This window comes from Microcaecilia unicolor, chromosome 2 (genome assembly GCF_901765095.1).
Source record: "Microcaecilia unicolor chromosome 2, aMicUni1.1, whole genome shotgun sequence".
Lineage (NCBI taxonomy): Eukaryota > Metazoa > Chordata > Amphibia > Gymnophiona > Siphonopidae > Microcaecilia > Microcaecilia unicolor.
In genome coordinates, this window is record NC_044032.1 from 288207440 (window position 1) to 288231705 (window position 24266).

Genomic DNA, 24266 nt, shown 5'->3' on the forward strand with positions numbered 1-24266 from the left:
AGGGCGACGAAAATGATAGAGGATGGGACGACTTCCCTATGAGGAAAGGCTAAAGTGGCTTGGGCTCTTCAGCTTGGAGAAAAGACTGCTGAGGGGAGATATAATAGAGGTCAGAGACACGCAGCCATAAGAGTCTACTTGGGATGCTACATCAAAAGTGTTGTAAGACCTGCTACATCAAAAGTGTCATAAGACCCCTTGGCCAGGAATTTGCGACACGCCTTCTGCTGCCTGAGCACCTGGTGAAAAGGTTCAGCAAACTCTGTAGGAACTGCTTCAACTAAACTGGATAGTTGCCTCACCGAGTTCCGCAAGTGAATGCTCGAGTAGAGCTGGTATGTCTGGATCTTGGCAGCAGGCATAGCGGTCTGATATGTACGCCTCCCAAAAGAATCCAAGGCCCTAGACTCTCTGCCTGGGGGCGCCGAAGCATAGTCTCTAGTACTCTTGGCTCTTCTGAGAGCAGAGTCCACCACCATGGAATCGTGAGGAAGTTGGGCCTTCACCATTACAGGCTCTCCATGGACTCTGTACTGGGACTCGGACTTCTTGGGGGACCACTGGATTAGAGAGAGGGCAAGACCAATTCCGCATCAGCACTTCCCTGAGTGTATTGTGCAGGGGGGCCATTGCAACCTCTGCAGGTGGAGAAGGATAATCCAGGACCTCGAGTATCTCGGCCCTGGGCTCATCCACAACCTCCATAGGAAATGGAATGTCCCTAGACATTTCCCGCACAAAGGATGAGAAGGTAAGACTCTCAGTTGGAGACATCCCCACTTCAATCGGTGGAGTAGGATCAGAAGGCAGCCCACAGGACAACTCCAAAAAGTACCTAGGGTCTTCCTCCTCTTCCCACGAACGCTCCTCTTCGGTATCAGACAGAAGCTCCCTAAGAGCAGCCCGAAACCGAGCCTGTCTCGATGTCGAGGATTGACGACCTTGTGGGGGGTGTCGAGAAGTCGACTACTGCCTGGACTGTGGTGAAGCTTCCTCCTCCGATGTCGAGGGGGAGTTGACCCGGGTGGCAACCGGCTCCGGGATGAGACCTCCTCACAGGTGATGGCCCAGATGCCGTCTCTGCAGTCGGTATGGTAGGCGCAAGCACCCCCGACACCGATGCCAACTGACGAAGCAACCCTTCCAGAAGCTCTGGAAGAAGGGCCCGGATGCACTCGTCAAGAGCTGCCATCGGAAAGGGCTGTGGGGTCGGTGCCAGAATCTGAGGGGGCTCAAGAGCTGGTACCAGGCTGCCAGATGACCGACGCATCGGCACCTCCTGAATGGAGGGTGAGCGATCCTCCCGACGCTTCTCGGGTGCCTAATCCCTCAGCTCCCCGGAGCTCTCGGTACCGTGTCTGGAAGGAGATCGGTGACGATGCTTCTTAGCCTTCGCTCGACGTCCGTCATCGACACTCCTCGGTACCGACGAGAAAGACGTGGAATCCTCACGCCTCCTTGGAGCCGGGTCCAACAAAGGTCGGTCCCGGGGGGCCCTGCATAGCAGTAGGCCTCGAGATGGGTGGAGACCCACTCGATGCCTTGCTGCTCCCAGCTCGATGCAGTCTCTCGGCAGCCATGACCTGCACTCTCTCCGTCGATGCCCTCTGTACCGAAGTTGAAGGACCGGACTGCTCAGGAAAAAGTTTCTCACACTGAGCCTCTCGAGCCACTTGGGTCCGCTTCTTCGTCATTTTACACAGTTTACAAGAAGCTGGAAGATGGTCGGACCCAAGACGCTGAAGACACCACGCTTGAGGGTCGGTGCTCGAGATGGTCCGGTTGCAGCGAGTACAAAGCTTGAAGCCGCTGGGAGTCTTCAATGACATGGGCGGAAAAATAGCATTGGCGAAATCAAAAGGCTCAATAGTGCCAATGAAAAAGGCACAAAAAGAGGGAAAAAGACCCGGCCGAGCGGCCTAAAGGTCGGCCGCGACGAAAATAAAGGAAACTTAAAAAGATGAGAAAAACTAAGAAAATCAATAGGAAAAATGAATTTTCAAAAAAAATATTTACTGAAATGAAGAGCAAGGGAAAAAAAAAAAAGAAGAAAAAAGCAGCGATAAACGCTGAAAGTCCGTCTCCTGAGCGAAAATCAGTACAGTTGTTGAACAGCCCGACTGTACAGATGCACGGAAAGAAAGAAACTGGTCTCTGCATGTTCGCGTCGAGAGCGGGAAGCTGCCCACGCATGTGGTGGGTCGGCCCACGCGACAGTGTTCTGGAAGGTTTTGAGCTTTGAAGGTTTCTTCTGTCTTCTGTGCCGTCGCGGACGACACCCACATGTAAGAATATTAGAGCCTGCTTGTCCTCGGAGAATGCCTTTGTATCATGGTGTGACTGCACCTCAAATTCTGTGCAATTCTGATCACTGTATCTCAAAAAGGATATAGTGGAATTAGAAAAGATACAGAGAAGGGCGATAAAAATGATAAAGGGGATGGGATGACTTCCCTGTGAGGAAAGGCTGAAGCAGCTAGAGCTCTTCGGCTTGGAGGAAAGACGGCTGAGGGGAGATATGATAAAACAACAAGTAGAGTCGAACGGGTAGACGTGAATCACTTGTTTACTGTTTCCAAAAATACTAGGACTAGGGGGAACGCAATGAAGCTACAAAGTAGTAAATTACAAACAAATCAGAGAACATATTTCTTCACTCAATGTGAAATTCATTGCCAGAGAATGTGGTAAAAGCAAGTAGCTTAGCGGAGTTTAAAAAAGGTTTAGATATCTTCCTAAAAAAAAAAAAAAGTCCATAAACCATTATTAAGATGGCCTTGGGAAAATCCACTGCTTATTTCTAGGTTAAGCAGCATAAAATGTATTGTACTGTTTTGGGATCTTGCCAGGGACTTGTGACCTGGATTGGCCTCTGTTGGAAGGAGGATACTGAGCTTGATGGACCTTTGGTCTGTCCCAGTTTGGCAGCTCTTATGTCTTATATCTGATGGGATCTGAACCAGGTAAGTACTGTGTCACTGATGCCTGTTTTCTGCTATTTATGCTAGCATGATAATTGTGGTCTACAGTATTAAAAGCTGCTGAAAACTCTTACAGTACCAACACTGAGGCAAATTCCCTGTCTTGGTTTTTATGACGATCTAGTAAGGATACGAGGACTGTGTCTGTTCCATAACAGGGACTGAATACGGATTGACTCTGGTATAGCCAGTTTTCTTCTAGCCAATTGGGCTGAATACAAATTGTTTTGTAAATATTCCTAGAAATGAGATGTTACATACAGGCAAGTGTTTTGTTTTCTGTTTGATAAGCTGAAAAGGATGGTGTAGGAAAAAAGAATCCTTGGTGACAGCAGTGCTGGGAAAGAGCAGGAGTGTAAAGGTGAAGAAAAATCTTCACTCTTGCCAGGGCTCTGGATATAAAATATATTGCTATGACTTGGTTAAAAGTCATGAGCTTCGAACTTCTTTGCATAGATCCAGCTCAGGTTTTCTCAGGAGGCCATGAACCAGCCTGTTAGAACTGTCCTTGAGAAGGGAAAACATGAGGGTGCCTGAAACAGCTAGAAAGTAAGAGACTGGGTTGTTGTTCCGTCCCCCCCCCCCCCCCTTTTTTGCACTTGAGATGAAAATTTAACACAGAGTTCGGACTACATGTAGGGAGATGGGATGAGGAGGAGGAGGAATTGGATCCAACATCTAAGCCGCCTGGGGTTAAAAAGTCAACCTTTATTAGACTCTTAAGGATTTAGAGGGTATTATTCCTGCTTATGTGACTTCAACATTGGATTACTTCAATAGTCCCTCAATTTTGTATGGAAACCCTTTGCTCGATGATTGTATTGGTCTGCCCAGCAGAGATTTTGCCCTCCCTGGATCTGAGTAAAGCCTACCTCATTCGACCAGACCACAGGCAGTAACTGACAATAACATTATATACCTGTATCCTCATCCAGCAGGAACTGCTTCATACACCAGACTTTAAAGGATTCCTTCACTTGCCAACTTGACAAAACCGTATACTTGCCATACCAAGTCTCCCTCTTGCTAACTGCTTACAAGCAGATGGTGTGGATTTTGACACACACAGCCCACCAAATAATGCTGCATACCTCCGACATCAGAGAAGTTCTTGCTTTTCCTCTTGAAGTATCAGAAACACCTTAGGGACCTTGCACACTCATTTGCTTCTATGTTTTAAAATTTGTTGATTGCTGCCATAACTACCACACTTGCTATTGGCTCGTGGAAGATATTCAGTCTCTGCCTACAGACAGACTTCCCTTGGCCAATCGGCCTTCAAACCGCATGAAAGTGTCATTTGTCCAACAGTCTGCTCAAAGCACAATCCTATGCTTCCAGTAGTTGGCTTGTTCTCTTTTAGTTACTGTCTTTTAGTCTTGTGCTTGGCCACGTCCACATGCTTCATCTTACCACAGTTCACTGCCTAGGCTGTAAAGGGTGGACGCACTCCTGTTTACATAAAGGGTCCTTCATAGCTCACTGCTTGAGAGGCACCAATGTGTGGTTGACTCGTCCTGCTTGTACATGGAGAAAATGTTGTTTCCTGTAAGAGGGTTCTCTGTGGACAGTAAGATAAGTCAGCCACACAAACCCACTTGCCTTCCTTTCTAGGATAAAACTGCTTCTAGCTGAAGACTGCACTGGCGTGGAAATGAGCGGATATGGTGTTTGGAGGTAGCTTTCACATGCTTAATGAGGTCTTTCTAGGCTTTTCTGAGCTGTAAAAGAGCTTATCTGCCTGAGTGCCATTAGATGACATCACTGGTCTGTGACTGACTTATCCTGCTCTTTGTGAAGAACCCCCATTACAGGTAGGTAACATCACTTTGCTGGTCCAGGTTTGTGGAATTCTCTGATTCTTTATGACTGAAGAGGGATTTGTTAAAATTTTAGAAATTTGAAAACATTTTGTCTTGTGCTGGATATGATATAGGTTGTGATTGTTGAGTGGATTTACTTCATTTGGGGAATTGAGATGAAGATGGTTTGTAGGGGCTACAGGTAATTGTTAATCGGGACAGAGTGGGTTTCTTTTTGCATTGTCAGTGTGTTTGTACTTTGTTTAGAATTTTTTTATTGGATTTACAGGTATTGTGAAATTTCTTTATTTATTTTTTTAGGCCTGATAGTGCTGTTCCAGGAGACGTTCTGGTGCTAACAAAACCCTTGGGCACTCAAGTTGCTGTCAATGCACACCAGTGGCTGGATAATGTAAGCTCTCATTATTTGTAATTCAAAGACTGACAGTGCTGTGATACTCTCTATAAGGACGTGACAAGCTAGGCAGTTCTGTAGTCTGTTTTGAATGTGAGAATAGAAGTTTGAGAGATTCTCTGGCCCTATTAGAATGTGATTTGGAAAAGGCAGGTCTAAAGTCTACTATTTTTACAATAAGAAGAGGAGTTTGAGCCTTGCTAAAATGTAATATACTAATTTGGGAGTTCAGCTATACGCATGTTCTCTCTTCTTCCTGTGATGGGAAGATAGGTGTCTGTATTTGAACATTCCTTGTAGTGAAATACTAGAAGGATTATGTTGCAAAACAGGAGCTGCTGTTTCGACTGGCATCTCTTTACTTCTATTTCACTGTTTGTGTTCTTTAGCCAGAGAAGTGGAATAAGATCAAGCTGGTGGTATCACGAGAGGATGTAGATCTGGCTTACCAGGAAGCAATGTTTAGTATGGCCACACTGAACAGGACAGGTAAGGCTCTGGCAGCATGCTGAGCTGTGACTTATTATTTGAGTACCTAAGTATCCTGTACTGGGATAGAACTGTAAACAAGAGAGAGAAAATAGAACAAATGATGGTAATTCCAGCAATAGCATTAGGTACTGATAAGCCTTCCAGTTAGTCACTCCAGATAGAAACAAACAAATCACACATAATACAATGAAGTAAGGGGGGGAAAAGATTTACTTAGTTTAATAGCACAAATGCAAAAATGTTTTTTTTCATAATCGGTCAGTGGAGCCCCACACCCATGAATACATCTGGACCCTGAAGCAATGATTACTTTTCATTCTGCCACCCTTTGAGTCTTAGGCAAAGCTTAGCACTCCTGAATTCTAATTTATAGTTCCTTAGCATCCATTCCAGACCAGACCCGGTGGGTTATGTCCATTGACCAGCGGATTGAGACAGAATAGTCCTGTGTGATTCAACTCTTAAGGGCAGTGTGCAGCTTTAGAATGCTAAATATTTTGAATGACCAACAAGGTACTGTTGTACTGTTCTGACACTGTTATTAAGGTAGAACTGAGGAAAGCCACAGCTTAACCTTGGGATTAAGTAGCATGGAATCTTGCTGCTTTTAGGACTCTTCCAGATACCTGTGACCTGTACTGGCCACTGTTGAAAACAGGATATTGGTCTAGACGGACCCTTGTTCTGATTCCATAGGGCAACTCTATGTTCTAATGAAAAGTTCTCTGCAGACGCAACAAGAGTTTCTGGAAAAAGCTGTGGCCCCAGGAATGAAAGCCTGCTGTGATACTAATGTATTTACTGTTCAAGCCCCCGTTCTGCTGACCAGTTAGATATTGCATTAACTCTTAGTTGCCCCAGCATTCAAGAATGCCTCCACTGCAAGTACAAAGACTCCTCTGAATAGCTGTTACAGCAGGTTCTTGCCTGCTTCCTTTTCTGTATTCCCTCCCTAACAATTTTTTTCCCTTAATTTCTTTATCTCTGAGGGGAAGGCATCTCTAGGTAGAAGGATCTAAACAATATAGTAAGGTGAATCCCTTGAATTAAACCTATAAAGCAAGCACTACTACTACTACTATTTAGCATTTCTATAGCGCTACAAGGCATACGCAGCGCTGCACAAACATAGAAGAAAGACAGTCCCTGCTCAAAGATGAACATGAGTTCTAAATCTGCACTTCCCAAGATGCAAAGGACTTAAATACAAAACTTCCGGAAATCACTAAAAACCAACCTGGTCAAAAAGGCATACCCTACCGATCCAACTTAAATGCCCGATCTCTGCAACACAACCAAACCAAAGCACGCAATGGGCATAACGTAACTCCTCCGTTCTCCGATTCCCTAATGTGGCTGCGCCACATGAACCCGGTCCTACCACAACATCACCCTGCATTTGCTCACACCGGAGCCTGCAAAGGCCTCTCCGGCACTATGTAAGCCACATTGAGCCCACAAACAGGTGGGAAAATGTGGGACACAAATGTAACAAATAAATAAATTCTATATATCACACCTAAAAAATTGGTGCCAACAAAAAATACGCCTAGGCGTACTTTATAGAATAAGCCTAAATTTCGGCATGGGTTATAGAATACGCTGAGCACCCATCCACATGACTAAATTTAGTCGCTGGTAGTTGTGCCAAGTAAAACTTGGTGTAAATGCCAATGCCTAAGTTAGGTGCAGACCGGGTGTATTCTATAACAATGCGTATAGATTTTAGAAACGCCCATGACCCGCCTATTCCATGCCCATGGCCACACTCCCTTTTCAACTATATACCTTAGAATTTACATGCATCATATTACAGAATGCACTCTGACAGTTTGTGCGTAAATTCTAATGAATGCCAATTAGTGTGAATAATTGCTTGTTAATTGACAATGATCAGCACTGATTGGCTTGTTAGTGCAAATCCAGAATACGACCTTGGATACATAAAACACATCCTAAAGCCTGAAAGGATAAGCTAAATTGCTGTATATCCCAATAACAGGTGAGGAAGCACATAGAGCTACACCTACACAGGGCATCTGAACAGGTTCTTAGATCTCACATTAAAGTAACTGTTTGCTTCTTATAATTTACATTATAGGTGAAGGAAAAAAATAGGGTTGGGACTTTAGTAGGTTGCTCTTCTTTCTATCTACATTCACAAAAAGCTCCTTCAGTTAAAGTATGGATAAGAAACATCGTGCCCCCCCCAAAGCTGCTGCTCTCATTACACCTTCTGCCTCTGTCCAGACTGAACTCTTAATCCAAGGCAAGGGGCTGGTTTCATGTGCTAAATGTACACAAAGAAATACAATAACTAAGAGGAGGTGGCAAGACTTAAGAAGCATCTGCAATGACCAGAAATGCATCTTGAGGCATCGTGGATTTCCAGCAAAGGGGAAGGAGATGATATGCAGAAAGAAGGCAGCTGGACACACCAGATCCTGCAAATCAACCCTGAAGAACCAGTTTGCAGCCATGGAGGTGCAAGAGCTGAAAATATCTGAAGAACAAGAGGAAGCGAAAGGTAGTGGTGGTTGGTGATTCTCTTCTGTGGGTATGGAGGTGCCCATCTGCCAACCAGACGTGTTTTCTGCCTGGTGCTAAGATTTGAGAGAGAGAAAATTTGCCATGAGTCATCAAGCCTACTGACCATTATTCTGTGCTACTCATCCATGTTGGCACAAATGATATTGCTAGGTATCCCACTGAGCATATCAAACGTGACTTCATGGCTGTGGGTCAGAGGGTGAAGCAGTTAGATGCACAGGCAGTGTTCTCATCAACCCTTCCTGTTGAGGGTAAAGCCCAAATGAGGGAAGCTCGCATCCTGGAGCTGAATGCGTGGATGGTGTCAACGCGAGCGCTACAGTTTCCTAGACCATGGAATGATTTTCTAAGAGTTACCGAGCAGAGATGGTGCCCATCTATCAAAGAAGGGACGAAGTGTCTTCTGTAATAGACTGGTTGTTGTACTAAAGAGGGCTTGAAACTAAATTCTCTGGGGGTGGGTGAGAAAAGCCCCAATGTTTTGGGACAGTGTTATCAATTTTGTGCACAACTCTTTTTTGGGCAGGGGTGCATCAACAGTGCCCCACACATTCTCCGAAGTGATGATGGTCATGGCTATGGCTCTCTGGAAAGAGGACATACTAGTACACCCTTTGGATGATTGGTTGGTTTGGGTAAAATTCTTTTAGGAGAGCATCTAGGTCACCACTCACGTGGTGCAAGTTTTGGAGTCATTGGGCTGGGTGGTACCTTTGCAGAGCTTAGTTTACCTAGGTATCCAGTTCTTGACACTCTGGAAACAAATTTTTCTGCTGGCACAGAGGACATGGAAGTTAGTCCTGGGCCTGTGGCCACCTCACTTTGAGGAAATAGATCATAGGTGTTGGGGTCAGTGGCTGCGACTTTGGAGGTAGTCCAGTGGGCCAGGGCTCATATGAGACCACTGCAGGAAGCCCTGTTGTCCCATTGGTCTCCTCGTATGCAGAACTCGGAGGTGAGGTTGCCGCTTCAGATGAGGGTGCAGCACAGTTTAAAGTGGTGTCTGCACACTCTCAGCTCGGAGTCTCTGGAGTGGACATTTTGACTTTTGTCTTAAAGTATGGGGCACCCACTGCCTGGTCAGGTGGTTCAAAGATTCTGGTCTTTGAGGGAAGCTCATTGGTTGAACAACAGGCTTGGAGACCAGAGGCTGGCGCTGCAGTCTCTTCAGTGACAGTTCAAGGGCAAGCAGGTGTGGGTGCTGTCTGGCAATGCCTTAGCTTTTGCCTATGTGAATTGCCGGGGTGGAGGGCACAAGGAGTCGACAGGTGGCGAAGGAGACTGCCCTTCTCATGGCTTGGGCGGAACGGCACCTGGTGGAGCTGTCAAATACTCACTGGCTGGGGTAGAAAATGTGCAGGTGTTCTTTCTAAGCAAAAATGTTAGATCTGAGGGGTGGAACCTAGGTTGACATGCTTATGATCATAATGCACAAGTGCCAGTCTTTGGATATAATGGCCTCAATCAGCAGTGCCAATGTGCAAAGGTTTTTTGGTCGCAGAATGTGGAGGACATAGATGCTCTTGTACAACCATGTCCGCTCTAGCTGTTTTTGCCATGGCTGCTACTAGGTTAGGTCATCCAAAAGATTGAGCTTCATGGGGGTGCAGGGATCTATTGTCATGGGGGTGCAGGGATCTATTGTGGCTCCAGCTGTTGGAGGACCTGTTGATGCAAGGACCGGGGAAAATGTCAGACCTGTCTTTTGTGTTACGGATTGGCTCTTGAGAGGGTGCAGCTCAGGAAGAGAGGTTATTCTGGAAAGGTGATTACTACTATGCTGTGCTCGCAGAAAAGATCATCGTCGGTGCCGGGGAAAATGGTAGAGGCTATTATCAAAAACAAAATTACAGAGCACATCCGAGGACATGGATTACTGAGACCAAGTCAGCATGGCTTTTGTGTGGGGAAATCTTGCCTGACCAATTTACTTCAATTCTTTGAAGGAGTGAACAAACATGTGGACAAAGGGGAGTCGGTTGATATTGTGTATCTGGATTTTCAAAAGGCGTTTGACAAGGTACCTCATGAAAGGCTACAGAGGAAATTGGAGGGTCATGGGATAGGAGGAAATGTCCTATTGTGGATTAAAAACTGGTTGAAGGATAGGAAACGGAGAGTGGGGTTAAATGGGCAGTATTCACAATGGAGAAGGGTAGTTAGTGGGGTTCCTCAGGGGTCCGTGCTAGGACCGCTGCTTTTTAATATATTTATAAATGATTTAGAGATGGGAGTAACTAGCGAGGTAATTAAATTTGCTGATGACACAAAGTTATTCAAAGTCGTTAAATCGCGACAGGATTGTGAAAAATTACAAGAGGACCTTACGAGACTGGGAGACTGGGCGGCTAAATGGCAGATGATGTTTAATGTGAGCAAGTGCAAGGTGATGCATGTGGGAAAAAAAGAACCCGAATTATAGCTACGTCATGCAAGGTTCCACGTTAGGAGTTACGGACCAAGAAAGGGATCTGGGTGTCGTCGTCGATAACACACTGAAACCTTCTGCTCAGTGTGCTGCTGCGGCTAAGAAAGCGAATAGAATGTTGGGTATTATCAGGAAAGGTATGGAAAACCGGTGTGAGGATGTTATAATGCCGTTGTATCGCTCCATGGTGCGACCGCACCTTGAGTATTGTGTTCAATTCTGGTCGCCGCATCTCAAGAAAGATATAGTAGAATTGGAAAAGGTGCAGCGAAGGGCGACTAAAATGATAGCGGGGATGGGACGACTTCCCTATGAAGAAAGACTAAGGAGGCTAGGGCTATACAGCTTGGAGAAGAGACGGCTGAGGGGAGACATGATAGAGGTATATAAAATAATGAGTGGAGTGGAACAGGTGGATGTGAAGCGTCTGTTCACGCTTTCCAAAAATACTAGGACTAGGGGGCATGCGATGAAACTACAGTGTAGTAAATTTAAAACAAATCGGAGAAAATTTTTCTTCACCCAACGTGTAATTAAACTCTGGAATTCGTTGCCGGAGAAAGTGGTGAAGGCGGTTAGCTTAGCAGAGTTTAAAAAGGGGTTGGACGGTTTCCTAAAGGACAAGTCCATAAACCGCTACTAAACGGACTTGGAAAACTCCAAAATTCCAGGAATAACATGTATAGAATGTTTGTACGTTTGGGAAGCTTGCCAGGTGCCCTTGGCCTGGATTGGCCGCTGTCGTGGACAGGATGCTGGGCTCGATGGACCCTTGGTCTTTTCCCAGTATGGCATTACTTATGTACTTATCTTGGCTTATGTCACAATTTGGTGTATCTTTGAGGCATGGTGTAAAGAACATCAGGTTATATCTTTTGAAAACTTCAATATTGGGCATTGTGATTCCTTTCTTCTTTTTTTTTTGTAGAACAGCTTACACTGTGGGTTGGCCTTGGTGTTGCTTAAGGTGCCGATAGTGGTACTGGCTTATTTTAGAGGTCTCATGAAGGGCAAGGTATTGGCTTTTCATCTGGATGTGGTTAGATTTCTGAGAGGAGTGAAACTCAGGTTTTGTCATTCTTTGATTCCTTCTTGGGATCTCAATCTTATGTTGAAGGCCTTGGTGTGGGCACTTTTGGTAGGGAGCATGCTTCAGGGTAATACTTTTGAAAATTTTCTGAATGCTATTTTGTTAGCTAGATGGATTTTGGAATTGTAGGCTTTGTGCAGAGGGGCCTTTTAGTGCTTTCTTAGCAAAAGGTGGTCCTTCAGCTGGTGCCCTCATTCCTTCCCAAGGTAGTGTGGGGATCTGGGCAACCACTCCTTTCTGGTAGCCCACTTCCACCACACCCTACTGTAGCTGAAGCACTCACCAGCCTAGTCCTTAGCCTTATAACTTGTACAAAATACATACAATAATTCACAAATTACTTAGAAATTGTCATATGGCTTTCATTATAAGCAACAAGACGTTTTAAAACTACAGGGCCGAAAGAGCCATGGATAGGCCAGCAAAGGGAGGTGTCCTTATTCCATTTATTGTACCACTGGGTACAAATCTGGGTAAGAGTGGTTTTATCAGTAGGGAAAAATTTATAACTGTATCTAAAGGAGAGGGAGATGTCGTCATATACCTTACAGTCTCTTGCGTCCAAAAGATGTGTACACCCCTAGAATTACCAAAAGAAAACAAACACATTTACAAGCATCCTTCCCTTTTTGTTTTCAAAAAGAAAGATGAAAGAAAAGGTTTGAATAGCGTCAAAAGACGGCTATCATTGCCATGAGATGGAATCACCAAATAAAAAAAAACTCGTCAAAACATAGTAGATGGATACCCTCGCTTAAGGCTGATTCACTACTAAATTTAAATAATCTCTAATCTCATCATGCAGAATCATACTATATTAAAAATACTTTTAATAAGTAAGGTATATAAAGTAAAATAAAATATATAAAAGGTTTAAAAAGGCATGTTGGGGTTACACCAATTGAATATACTCCAATCTGTCTCCCTCCTTCCAGGTAAATAAACACAAGTCTGTACAGTAGCTAAGTGTCCACCACTGCAGCATGTAAGCAGTCCTATGAAGTACTAAAAGAAGGAGAGAGACACAGAAGGCTATAAGAAATATGAGAAGAAGCATTTTATTTCTTACCAATCAAGGATACACTTGATATATAATTATTCCAGTCTCTTGGCCATACAGCAAATCAACACCAATCAATAAGCATAGTCCATAAGCTTTTTCTCATAGAGAGTGGTAAACTGGTTTGCAAGGCGCAATTCTCAGTATTACTTCTCTAACGTCTACAGATTAGATGTCTTTTTATACCCCTAAAACCACATTCATTTACATCATTCATATTTCTGTTAATTATTTTACTTAAAGTATTTTGATATTGCTGATTTTTATAATTATCTCAGCATTTGTGATTTTCTACAATTCAGCAATTAGTTACTGGAAATTACTTAATCTAACATTTTACTGTAAGTTCACCTATTAGGGTCATTCATATTTTGTAACATAATTGTCTGCAACTACAGGTTCTGCTTTATTCTTACCACAAGTTTCTGTTTACTGTCTACCACCTGTTGGGCTATCAAAATTAGCTGGGTCTATAAACTATTTTCTAATGAGATCATATTTCGGTTTCTTAACAAAAACTGCTTGCAAAGCATCTTTATATCCTGGTTAGGCCACATTGCAAAAGCCTTTACAGAAACAGCTGCTACAGGGCCTTTGTCAGTAAATTTACTATTGCAAGCATTTTTCAGTTTGTCCTTTTTAACCTTTTGAGGCTTAGCACAGCTCACAATCAGCCTGACCATTGGTCCTATGGTAATGTCCATCATATACAATATGATCCATATTAAAATAAAAAAGAAAGTTTATTCCAAAGGAAAAGAATAAGTTTAGTTCAGCAGCGCAAGCACCAGGCAAGTCTGAAATATAAAAGAGAATAGTTAGAGATGTCCTTCTTCTCAAGTCGGTTTCCTGGCTTGGGGGAAGCAAATAAGCTTATGTCACAATTTGGCCCCCTCAATCTGTCACTCATATTTATTTAGTTCATATTATACAATAAGCAGGAAATTAATTACCATCTTAGCAAATCCTACTAACCAATCATCTATCCACACATGCTTATCCTGTCCAACTACTAGAAACTTCTCTCCCACTCATACCTTTGTCCCAAATTCCATGCCCCCCTCCTCATGCTACTTTAGTTTTTGTATCGCATATCCAAACTGTAACTAGGTTATTTTTGCTGTACCAGCTGACCTTGCAATTGGCTAGCAGACTTATAATGTGGTTTCAAATTGTATAAAACACAGAAAATCTGACCCAAAGTTTAATGTAAAATCTAAATATCCATTGAAGTTATCTTAATTACATTGGACCACTCTGTATACATGTTCTTATCTTCTAAAAGCTTGTAACAAAGTTCACAGTCAAATTCTTAAGCTGTCATGCACAGTATCTTGCCCTAGACATGACCTTAAAACTGGTCAGCAGAAATGTAGAAATAAGTTTTGTTCCATTATCATGATGCCAGTCTCTTTCCATGATCTTAAGCAATGTTCGCCGGACAGCGGAGTTGGGTCATCTTTTTGTTTGGTGGTCTGCGGAAAGGGTGGCGGCGTCGAAGGCCTCCATTGCTCCCTGGATTAAGGAGACTGGCACATTCTATGTGGGCTCAGACTTCCTCTTGGGCAGAGCATTCTCTTATTCCACTGGAAGACATTTGCCGGGCAGCAACTTGGTCCTCTCTTCATTCTCTTGTTAGGCATTACCGGTTGGATGTTCAGTCCTGGCAGGACGCTTCTTTTGGGGCTTCTTTGTTGGTCTGGGGAATTTCCCACCTTCTGTGAGTACTGCTTTGGTACTTTCCACCCGTCGGGAATGGTCTGAAGCAGACGATGAGGACGGAGAAATTAGATCTTACTTGCTAATTTGCTTTCTTTGAGTCTCTCCAGACCATTCCCGAACCCCGCCTGGGAGAGGAATGTGTCACCTTGGTGGGGTGGTGGGGTGCCTGATGCTTCTGGGGCTGCTAGCGGCTACTTTAATATAGCAGTCTTGTTTGGTTGAATTTCTGGTGCTTGGTTCCTGAAGGGTGTTTAGTTATGTTTTCTGTTTAAGGGTTTTTGTGATTCTTCTATGGTACTTGGCTATTCGAAATACTGAGCAGGTCAGGCTTGCACAGCCCCTTATACTCAGTCTCCCTCTGCTGGTAGGAGGGTATATTACCCACACATCGGGAATGGTCTGGAGAGACTCAAGGAAAGCAAATTAGTAGGTAAGATTTAATTTCTCCTTGTCTGCTAATTTGCTTTCCTTTAGTTTCTCTATACTGCTCCAGAATCAGCCCTGGTTTGGTATTTTGTTGCTTCTTGGTGACTGGAGAATTTTCTGTGGTTTTTGTGAGGAAGTTGGTAGCAGTTGGTTGGTTTCTGTGGGCAGCACAGCCGGTTGCTAAAAATAAATAAATTGCTGTAAGCAAGGCTCATGCAGCAAAAGGATGGCTCGGAGAGGACAATGTGAGCGGAAAATTGAGAAGGAAAAGTTGAGGTCCTTCGGGGTCTGCTTTGGTTTGGAGATACTCTTTGGGGGACTACACAGGATGGTTATAGGAGTGGAGGAGTAGCCTAATGGTTGGTGCAGTGGCCTGAGAACTAGGGGAACTGGGTTTGATTCCCACTGCAGCTCCTTATGACTCTGGGCAAGTCATTTAAACCCTTCATTGCCCTGGATAATAAAAAATACCTGTATACAGTTTGTAAACCACTTTGTAACCACAGAGAGGCACTATCAAATCACATCCCCTTCCCCTTCAATTAGAAAAGAATTCTAAATCTCCACCTGCTAGTAAGAGTGCATACCCATCAGTCTGGGCTGGTCTGGATGGTCTAAAGGAAAGCAATTTAGCAGATAAGACATAATTTCTCTCTGTTTTGCTCTTTAAAAAAAAAAAAAAAGGAAAAACATAATCTAATTTCAGCTGCTGCTGTTCAGCAATTGTTTTTTGTTTTGGTCCTATATTAGATTTAGGGGTCCTTGTACTAAGCTGCGGTAATAAGTGGCTTGCGGTACCGTAGGCACTGGTTTTTAGGTGCGTGCAGAATTATTTTTCAGCATGCCTATTAAAAAAAAAAAAAAAAAAAAAGCCCCCCCCTTTTTTTTTTCTTGGAGAAAATGGACGTGCAGCAAAATCAAAATTGCATCACGTCCATTTGGGGTCTCTGACCATACCACCAGCCATAGACCTAGCGATAATGACCTACGTGCATCAGGTGCCACTTGGTGCGTGTCCTCTATGTGCACCAGAAAATAAAAAAATATTTTTCAGATTTGTGTAATGGACGTGCGACAAAAATGAAATTACCACAAGAGCCATGCGGTAGTCAGGTGGTAAGTTCATTTTGGTTCGCTTTGGGCACGTGTAGATGCTTACGTGGCTTAGTAAAAGGGGCCCTTAGCATCTTACTCATCACAACCTGAGCAGGTTGATCTAGTCCTGGCATTGCCCTGTTGCAGGCTTTACAGTTGTAGTTCTAATTTCTATAGGAAGGGGAAGACTGGATCTCCACATCTGACTTCTAGTGGGGCAAAACTAAGATTGGATCAACTTCAAGTTGACATGGGTCAAGTGGCAACCCTGCCCCACACTGAACCTGCTTCACTGGGACTTATCCCATTTTTCTAAAATGGAGCATAGAAAGGCTGATTATTTCTAAAAGTTTCTTTAATGTTTTTTATTGTGGTTTATCAGCCTTTTTGTAGTATGATGTTTAGGTGCTTAGGGATCTTGTATGTAACATCTGATATCTTGCACCCCCCTATAAGAATCTCAGATTTCTGTTTAGCTATGTAGATTAAGAACTTCTGGTCCTGATGAACATGCACTAATGGTTAATGATTGTTTTCTGTAATCTTTTGCTCTCTTGATTTCTCCCTATTCAGCTGCCAGTCTCATGCATACCTTCAATGCTCATGCTGCCACAGATGTCACTGGCTTTGGAATATTGGGGCATGCACAGAATCTGGCAAAACAGCAACAGTGTGATGTCTCCTTTGTCATTCATAACTTACCTATCATTGCTAAGATGGCTGCCATCACAAAAGCTTGCGGGAATCGCTTTGGGCTTCTTCAGGGAACATCTCCTGAAACTTCTGGTAAGTGTATATGCAGCTCTTGAGAACCAAAGACATTCAGTCTTAATGTACCAGGTTTTCATTTCACCTTCATTACAGAAGCAGTTTCTTGCTAATTTGTTAGGATGACTTGATTTTTATAGAGAGATTGAATGATTACAGAAGCTACTGCTTCACATTCTTAACTCTGGATCTGCTGCCATTAGGGTCAGTGAGCTTTCATAGTATTTGACGGCAGTGGTGCTGGCTTTGTGCTGGAAAAGAGTTTGGTACAGCAGGAGCTCAGACTAATTCTCTCTGCTTTGTCTGGTTGAGTTGCATGCTTTTGTTCTCCTTTCCTTTCAATCTGTTCAGCTGCATTCTTGTTTGGAATGCTGTGCCACTGAAGAGGCTACTGATTTATACCTGATTTTCTGATTTTGCAGGGGGACTGTTGATCTGCCTTCCTCGTGAGCAGGCTGCCCGTTTTTGTGCTGAAATCAAATCCCCAAAATATGGAGAAGGGCATCAGGCCTGGATAATTGGGATTGTGGAGAAGGGCAATCGGTTTGCACGTATCATTGACAAACCTCGAATCATTGAAGTCACCCCCAGGGGAGCCAGCACAGCTCAGGACAATTCTAGTGCGAGTCCTGAAGCACTCTAACATGACAGCAGAACTTTAGTACGTTGTTAGTGATGTATGAGACAGATGAAAACTGTGCTAATTCCAAGCTTACGTATATAGAAATTAGGAAGCAAATTAGTAACTGAACTTAAGACCCTTTGTAGAACTAGATTTTACATGGAAACATCTGTACCTGGGCAAGTAAGTAAAGGAGAAGGATTTGTGAAAGATCCACTCTCCAAAGCCCTTTGAAAAATCCTAAAACCCCCATTGCATACATTTGCCCTTGCTTTTCAAGTCGGTGAGACAGGTCAGATTTGTGCTACCTGCCTTGTCCGCTTGGCAGAGCTATTCCAAAGTCTGCACTTGGTGCTATTGTAACTTGTTTGATATATTGCCTGCAAACACAACACTACGTTTGCAACATGTGTTTGCTTTCAGTTGTCCTACTTTGGTCTGCAAATGAACGACTGGTGGCCAGATTAGACCACAACTATTCAGCCTACATAACGAGAGTAACTAGTGAACAAGTCCTTATTTAAAATGGAAATTCTGTTTTCTCTATTGATTCCTGATAGATTAGTTCTCCATACCAGTCTGAATACGGAAGCATTTGTTCGCTGCAGTTGGAGACCAACACAAATCACAAAGTAAAGGAGAAGGATTTGTGAAAGATCCACTCTCCAAAGCCCTTTGAAAAATCCTAAAACCCCATTGCATACATTTGCCCTTGCTTTTCAAGTCGGTGAGACAGGTCAGATTTGTGCTACCTGCCTTGTCCGCTTGGCAGAGCTATTCCAAAGTCTGCACTTGGTGCTATTGTAACTTGTTTGATATATTGCCTGCAAACACAACACTACATTTGCAACATGTGTTTGCTTTCAGTTGTCCTACTTTGGTCTGCAAATGAACGACTGGTGGCCAGATTAGACCACAACTATTCAGCCTACATAACGAAAGTAACTAGTGAACAAATCCTTATTTAAAATGGAAATTCTGTTTTCTCTATTGATTCCTGATAGATTAGTTCTCCATACCAGTCTGAATACAGAAGCATTTGTTCGCTGCAGTTGGAGACCAACACAAATCACAAAGTGATCTTATCTGTACCACTCTCCAGCCTCCTTATTCTCCTCAGTTGATAATGTTTAGAGCTCTTACAGATTGAAACACAGTAAGACATGCAAAAAATAGCATTGTCTCTTTAAAAAAAAATCCTAATCATAGTCCGTATTGGTATATGCACACACCATACAATTGGGAGTGATAGTTCCTAACTAATAGCTCTTCACATCAGTTTGGACAAAGGTAAGCCGACATTTTCATTTCATTCCCTTTCACAAGTCCTAAGCACTATGGACATGCCAACATTGTGCGTTCTGTCTCAAGGAATGGTGCTACTTGCAAATGCTTCCCATAGAAAGAGATCTAGCCATCCATACTGAGCAATTGTAAAGCCTTTTCTGTAAACTTGGTACAGTCCATGTACAGCATTCCTTGAGTAACTGGCGTGGCCTGCTGCAGATAATGCTATGCCTCTATTCCTAGCTTTGTCATGTAGAAATAGGTGGCCTTGAGCCAGGGTAGTGCTATACTGGAAGTCTACAAAACAAGCTGGTCAGGTGTTCATCTTGTTCTGCCCAAATAATACTTGAATGGTCTCAATATCTAGAAAACATAACTAAGGATGCAGCTATTGAAGAAAGTCTTTTTTTCTCATGTGGAAATTGAATTCTAAAGGCATAAAGTTTGGAGCATGCCTTAATACCACTTTGTCCTGAAAAAAATTAAGGAAGGGGATACTAACATTGCCTTCGTATGATGTACTCTTAGTGAGCATATTGATTAAAAAACTGTAAAAATACTAAATCTAAAGATGCAAAAGGATAGCAGCTGTAGAGCTAAATATAAATTTCCCAGTAGTGAATATTAAATATGTTTGAACACATTAGTTTGCTGTCCTTAGTAATGCAAACCATATTGGGATGAAGACCAATCTTCTCTTCAGCTACAGGCTTTCTTCTTCTACTGAAGCTGTTAATAGAAATTCCTCTGGATTTGATTTTGTAATCCCCCCCCCCCCCCCCCCCACCCCACCTTGCAAAAAAAAAAAAAAAAGATTTCTGTATTGGTAGGCAAAGTAGAATGGCATCTGACTTAGTAAAAATTCAAATAGCTTGTCAGCTGAAATTTCTCAAGTTCCAAGGGCATTAGCTTGAACCCTACTGCTTGCAAAGTATCATCTTCATCAAGAGCCTCATCTCTGTTCAGGTCTAGAAGTCTCGGTCTACTACTGTCAGTGTAATGAATCAACCCATGGCCGCCTTGGCTGGAATGGAGTGATTGAAGCTTCTGAATCATGAGTCTGCACCTTATCCAGCACTCCCATCATTATAATTCTTGTATTTGAGATAGAAATCAGTTGCCATTGCTCCAACTGCTATACTTCTTCTTTAATGAGTACAGTTTTTTGTCATGACAAGGATACATTGAATCCATGTAGGGCATTTCTCCACTTCTGACAAATCCAAAGACATGTATCTTTATTCAACTTCTGTTTTTTGGATCCACATACTGCATGCTCTGTCATTGCACATAAATGTTTTTATTGTCTGAGATGTGAGCTATTGCAGAGAGCCTTTGAAACTTCTCTGTCCCCAATAGCAACTTTAATGTAGGATATGTATCCTCTGCCAGTTATACTCCTTGAAGAACAAGTGCTGACTATCCTTACTCAATGAATATTACAAAAATTCTTCTGTGGACCCCCTATCTTTTATAGAAGTCTTGTCTAGTGCAGCCCTGCCCACCTTTCCTCCTGTATGACTCATATCGGTAGTCAGAAAAACACGATGAATGGTGTACAAAAGCTGACATGGGATGTCTCTTCCAAGGCTGCCAGCTCAGCTAGAAATAGAAGTTCTGCCTTGAGGGTGGGTAATTAACAGTTTTGTAAAGGTCGCTTAGCCTTATGCCCAGGACTATCACTACTACTATCAAACCTAAATGTTTTGGGTATTGTCTTTTAATGTTACTATGCAGAAAGAATTAAGAAAGCTGATGCCTTTTACAATAGCCTTTCTTTGATCGGAATTGAGCCTTGACCAGTTGTGAAACTCAGAAAAGTAAATTTCAATTCCGAGATAGGGATAAGATTTTTAGCTGTCAAAAACACAGCTGCAGCCTTAGTAGCAGATCTCTAGCTTTGATAGTGTTCTTACTAGCAAAATTATCAAGGAGTGAGCTGGTGGGGGGGGGGGGGGGGGGATATTTGCTTGTATCCTGCCATTTATTATGAGAGGAGCTAAAATTCTTAGGGCCCTTGTGAGGCTGAAAAGGAAAAGACCTGAAATAGAAATGATCCTGTCTCAAAAATCTATGAAATCGCTGCTAGAAATGTGGAGATGGGCATCTTCCAGGTCAGGGGATGCAAAAGATCAAGTATATACAGTGATTCTGTATTTTAATCTCTTTACTAATGTATTTAAACATTCCATTTCCAAATTGCTGAGCCTCAGAAGTCTTTCAGTCTTGTCAGTGCTGAGGCTAGCTGTTAATGCAGTCTGCAACACCAGAATTTCATGTCTAGCTGGAACTCAATGTGGTATTCCCAGTCATCTAGAAAACACTGACAGCTTTTCACATGAGAGCAGAGGGCTGTAGGCAGATGCATCTATGTAACAAAAAAAAAGTGTGTGTGGGGGGGAGGGGGGAGAGGTTAGCATTAAAGAGCTTGTTTGGCAAGTTCACAATATTAGATCCTTTTTTAAAAGACTGCCCAATCATAAAGTTCACCACGGGATCTTAGATCCTTTTTTCCCATCATAATCTGGAGGGACAAAAGACATTGCATCAAACCTAGTGCAGTAGGATCTGTTTCCTCACTACATACAGGAAACAGGAATCCAGCAGCTGCTTCTGCTCATAGTTCTGTTCTATACACAAAACACTGGCTCAGCTCTCATGATGCAAACCAGCCTGAGCAAAGTAGAGTAGGTGAGGTAATGCTAGAAAATCCCTTCTGAATAGGGAGAGATGCAAAAGAATATTTTAACGTGCCCCCCCCCCCCCCCCCCCATGTGTGTAAAATTATACAAAGCTGTGTCTATTAACACTTTAATTGGCACTGGAACCTGCTCATGTTATAAATGGCAGTACCTAACCAAAACAGCTCCTGCTCTAGTCTTCTGATAGAAAATGGTAGGACTGCGCTAGCATGTTGCCGTATAGGATAGTAGATTGTGATGGGATATGGCCCAGCTAGTGTCTGTCCAATTTCATTCCTGGTGTAGTGCTATAGAGCACAGTTAATCTGTCATTGTTTTCTTCTTCACAACTTGGGATTCTCTGGTTTTCTTTAATTCCGTTACATTTCTTTTTGTCCTCTGGGAGGCCATTTCATGTATCTGCCAACATATGTGTCCCAAAAGTGCATTGATACCAAATTCAAAGAGGGAGGGTGGGAAATGTGTGGCATTAAAAAGCAGTCCTGCAGTGTTGAAACCACAAGGAAAGAAGATTTGGAAACTGGCTAAACCAACACGGGTCACTGCCAGCCACCACCACCTACTTGCTCTACTGCTGAATGGCAGGTTGCTATGAAAAAGGCAAGCCTGCAACTGGAGCAGATACACTTGCAATTAGAACCAAAAATCAAAGTGTTGGTAGTTCAACTGTGCTGGTCACTTCTTAGCTCCACTGCTTCTGGGACCCAACCTTTCTCCAACTTGTAACCCACACCAATTGCTGATCAGTTTTACAAGACCAGCCAGTAGTCTGGGGATGCAGCAATCTGGAGACTGGTCAAGTGGTGCAGGTGAGATCACTACTGTTGCTAGTCTGTTCATCAGCATTGGTCTTACTATGTTCGTACTGGTGGGGAGGATGAACTATAAAAAAAAATCTCACATTTGTTTTGTGTGTTTGTATAACTTAAGTGCAGAGGTAGAAAAAATACTTTAAAATATTGAGTTGTGCCTGTGTTTTCTAAGGGCAGGAAATTGTTTTTACCTTGTACAGTTTTGCTTGCCTTTTGTTTTGCCTAGCTTTTGGGGAAGTGGGGATTTATTTCCCTTAACTCTCTCATCCAGTCTGCCTTTTCATGTGAGCAAGATGCTGCTCCTGAGCCAGCTGGCACTTTTTCCACCCCTGCATGTGTGTGATGTGGCCAGTGCATATAGATTCTATCATTGCTGAAGAATCATGGCCTTTTAAATAGTAAAAGAATGATGGATCTTGAGTGAAACTTAGGAGGATGAAAGAAGTCTACCCTGTTGCCCTTCCTGCAGGGGGCTGTACTGTTTTCAAAACATCAGATGTCAAACCTCCCTTTAAATAGCTCCAGTTCAAGAGTCTACTACCTCCCTGGCTCATTTGTTCTGTGTAGTAAAGTGGCATGAGGGGAGACAGAGCCACTACTACTGACCTGGTAAAGACAGTCTCCTGTGTGCCTCTGCAGTGAAAGGCTTCTCTCCATATCAGATGTGTAGCAGTCTTCTGTTTAATGAAGGGCCCCTCTGGAGACATGTGGCTGCTGGATCTTTCTATACAGAGATTTTAGTACACTGAAACTATTGCTTTATAGGGAAGTTGAAAGATCTTAGTTTTTGGTATTGTTTCTTCATGGCAGTGATTAGATGAGAGCAGCTGCTGTGTGCCTGAATGGGCAAATGTGTGACAAGGGTCTGATTATTCTAGGAGTGATTGTGCCCATTTCCCAGAAACTGGATGGACAATAGGATCAGGCGCTCACTGCCAGTGCTGGCAGAACCACAAGCTAGGAATCCCTTTTTGTTAATGGTGTTTAATAGTGAGACAAAGGTGTCTCCTCAGAACTTATTATGTCATGCATTGTGTGATCAGAAAATCATTTGCAAAGAAAAAAAGCAGAAAACAAATCCTTGTATTTTGGTAAGATTGTAAAACTTATTTTCTGTTGTTCATATTTTAATGACATTCTATTGTATAGGAATAGGAATTAAGCTAGTGAAGGCCCTCCCTTTCTTTTGGCATGTGTTGAGCAGCGTGTCCAAAAGCAGGGATCAGCCAAAGAGAACAGTGCTTTTGGCGTGTTGCTGAGCAAAGAGCCTTTCTCTGTTCATGAAGTTTCTCCCTCAAAACCCAAGCTAGGGCTGGGAGGAGCTGAAAATGCTAAAGAGACTGACTCAAGAAAGCCAAATGCATCATTTGTATGGTAATAAATGACTGGCAATAAATGTGATTTAATAAAATTCCATTATTTTCTTTGTGATTGTGTGCCTTTGTTATTAGAGAATCAAGTATCATAGTGTATGCTCTGAGCCTTTAAAAAAAAAAAAAACACAGGTAATTGAGGTAGTGCAGGGTTTGTACTCACAGGCCACTGTAACATACACACTGGCTCTTCAAGCTTGCAGTGTCATTATTGTGGTGTGAACAATAAAGTGAAATTGTGTCTTGTTTTTTAATTTTCATTCCTTGATAGGTGGATTTATGCTACCCTACCAGCAGATAGGACCATAACATTTTGGTGACATCAATACAAAGTAGGAGTGGAACAGGTAAAGCGTTTGCTAGTATCCTATTGATCTCAAAGCAGTGGTATTTGGAACCAACTCTAAAAGCTAAGTAACATCAAAAGAAACTGTAAATAATCCCCCTTCCTGAGAGATCACCTGATGCATCGATAGGGACAGACACAGTCTGGTCCTGCTCTTCAAAACCACCCACCCGGTAAAATTGAGCACCTGATTAATCAGGTCCCACCCCATTATCAGGACTTATATGGACAAATTTCTACTTAAAATTGGGAGAGAGATGGCTGGGAAAAACTTTTTAAAAGACAGAGACTGGGT

The 24266-nt window shown here is 42.9% G+C and overlaps 1 protein-coding gene across 1 annotated transcript in view; it reads left to right on the forward strand.

The window, feature by feature from the left end:
• Window positions 1-23681, forward strand: part of LOC115463579 (selenide, water dikinase 2-like) — a 28571-nt gene extending 4890 nt beyond the window's left edge. The window contains exons 6-9 of the mRNA XM_030194232.1: window positions 5105-5195; window positions 5588-5687; window positions 16635-16847; window positions 17252-23681. Of these exons, the coding sequence (XP_030050092.1) occupies window positions 5105-5195; window positions 5588-5687; window positions 16635-16847; window positions 17252-17472 (625 nt within the window). The 3' untranslated portion in view covers window positions 17473-23681. The remainder of the gene's footprint in view (window positions 1-5104; window positions 5196-5587; window positions 5688-16634; window positions 16848-17251) is intronic.
• The last annotated feature ends 585 nt before the right edge of the window (window positions 23682-24266 follow it).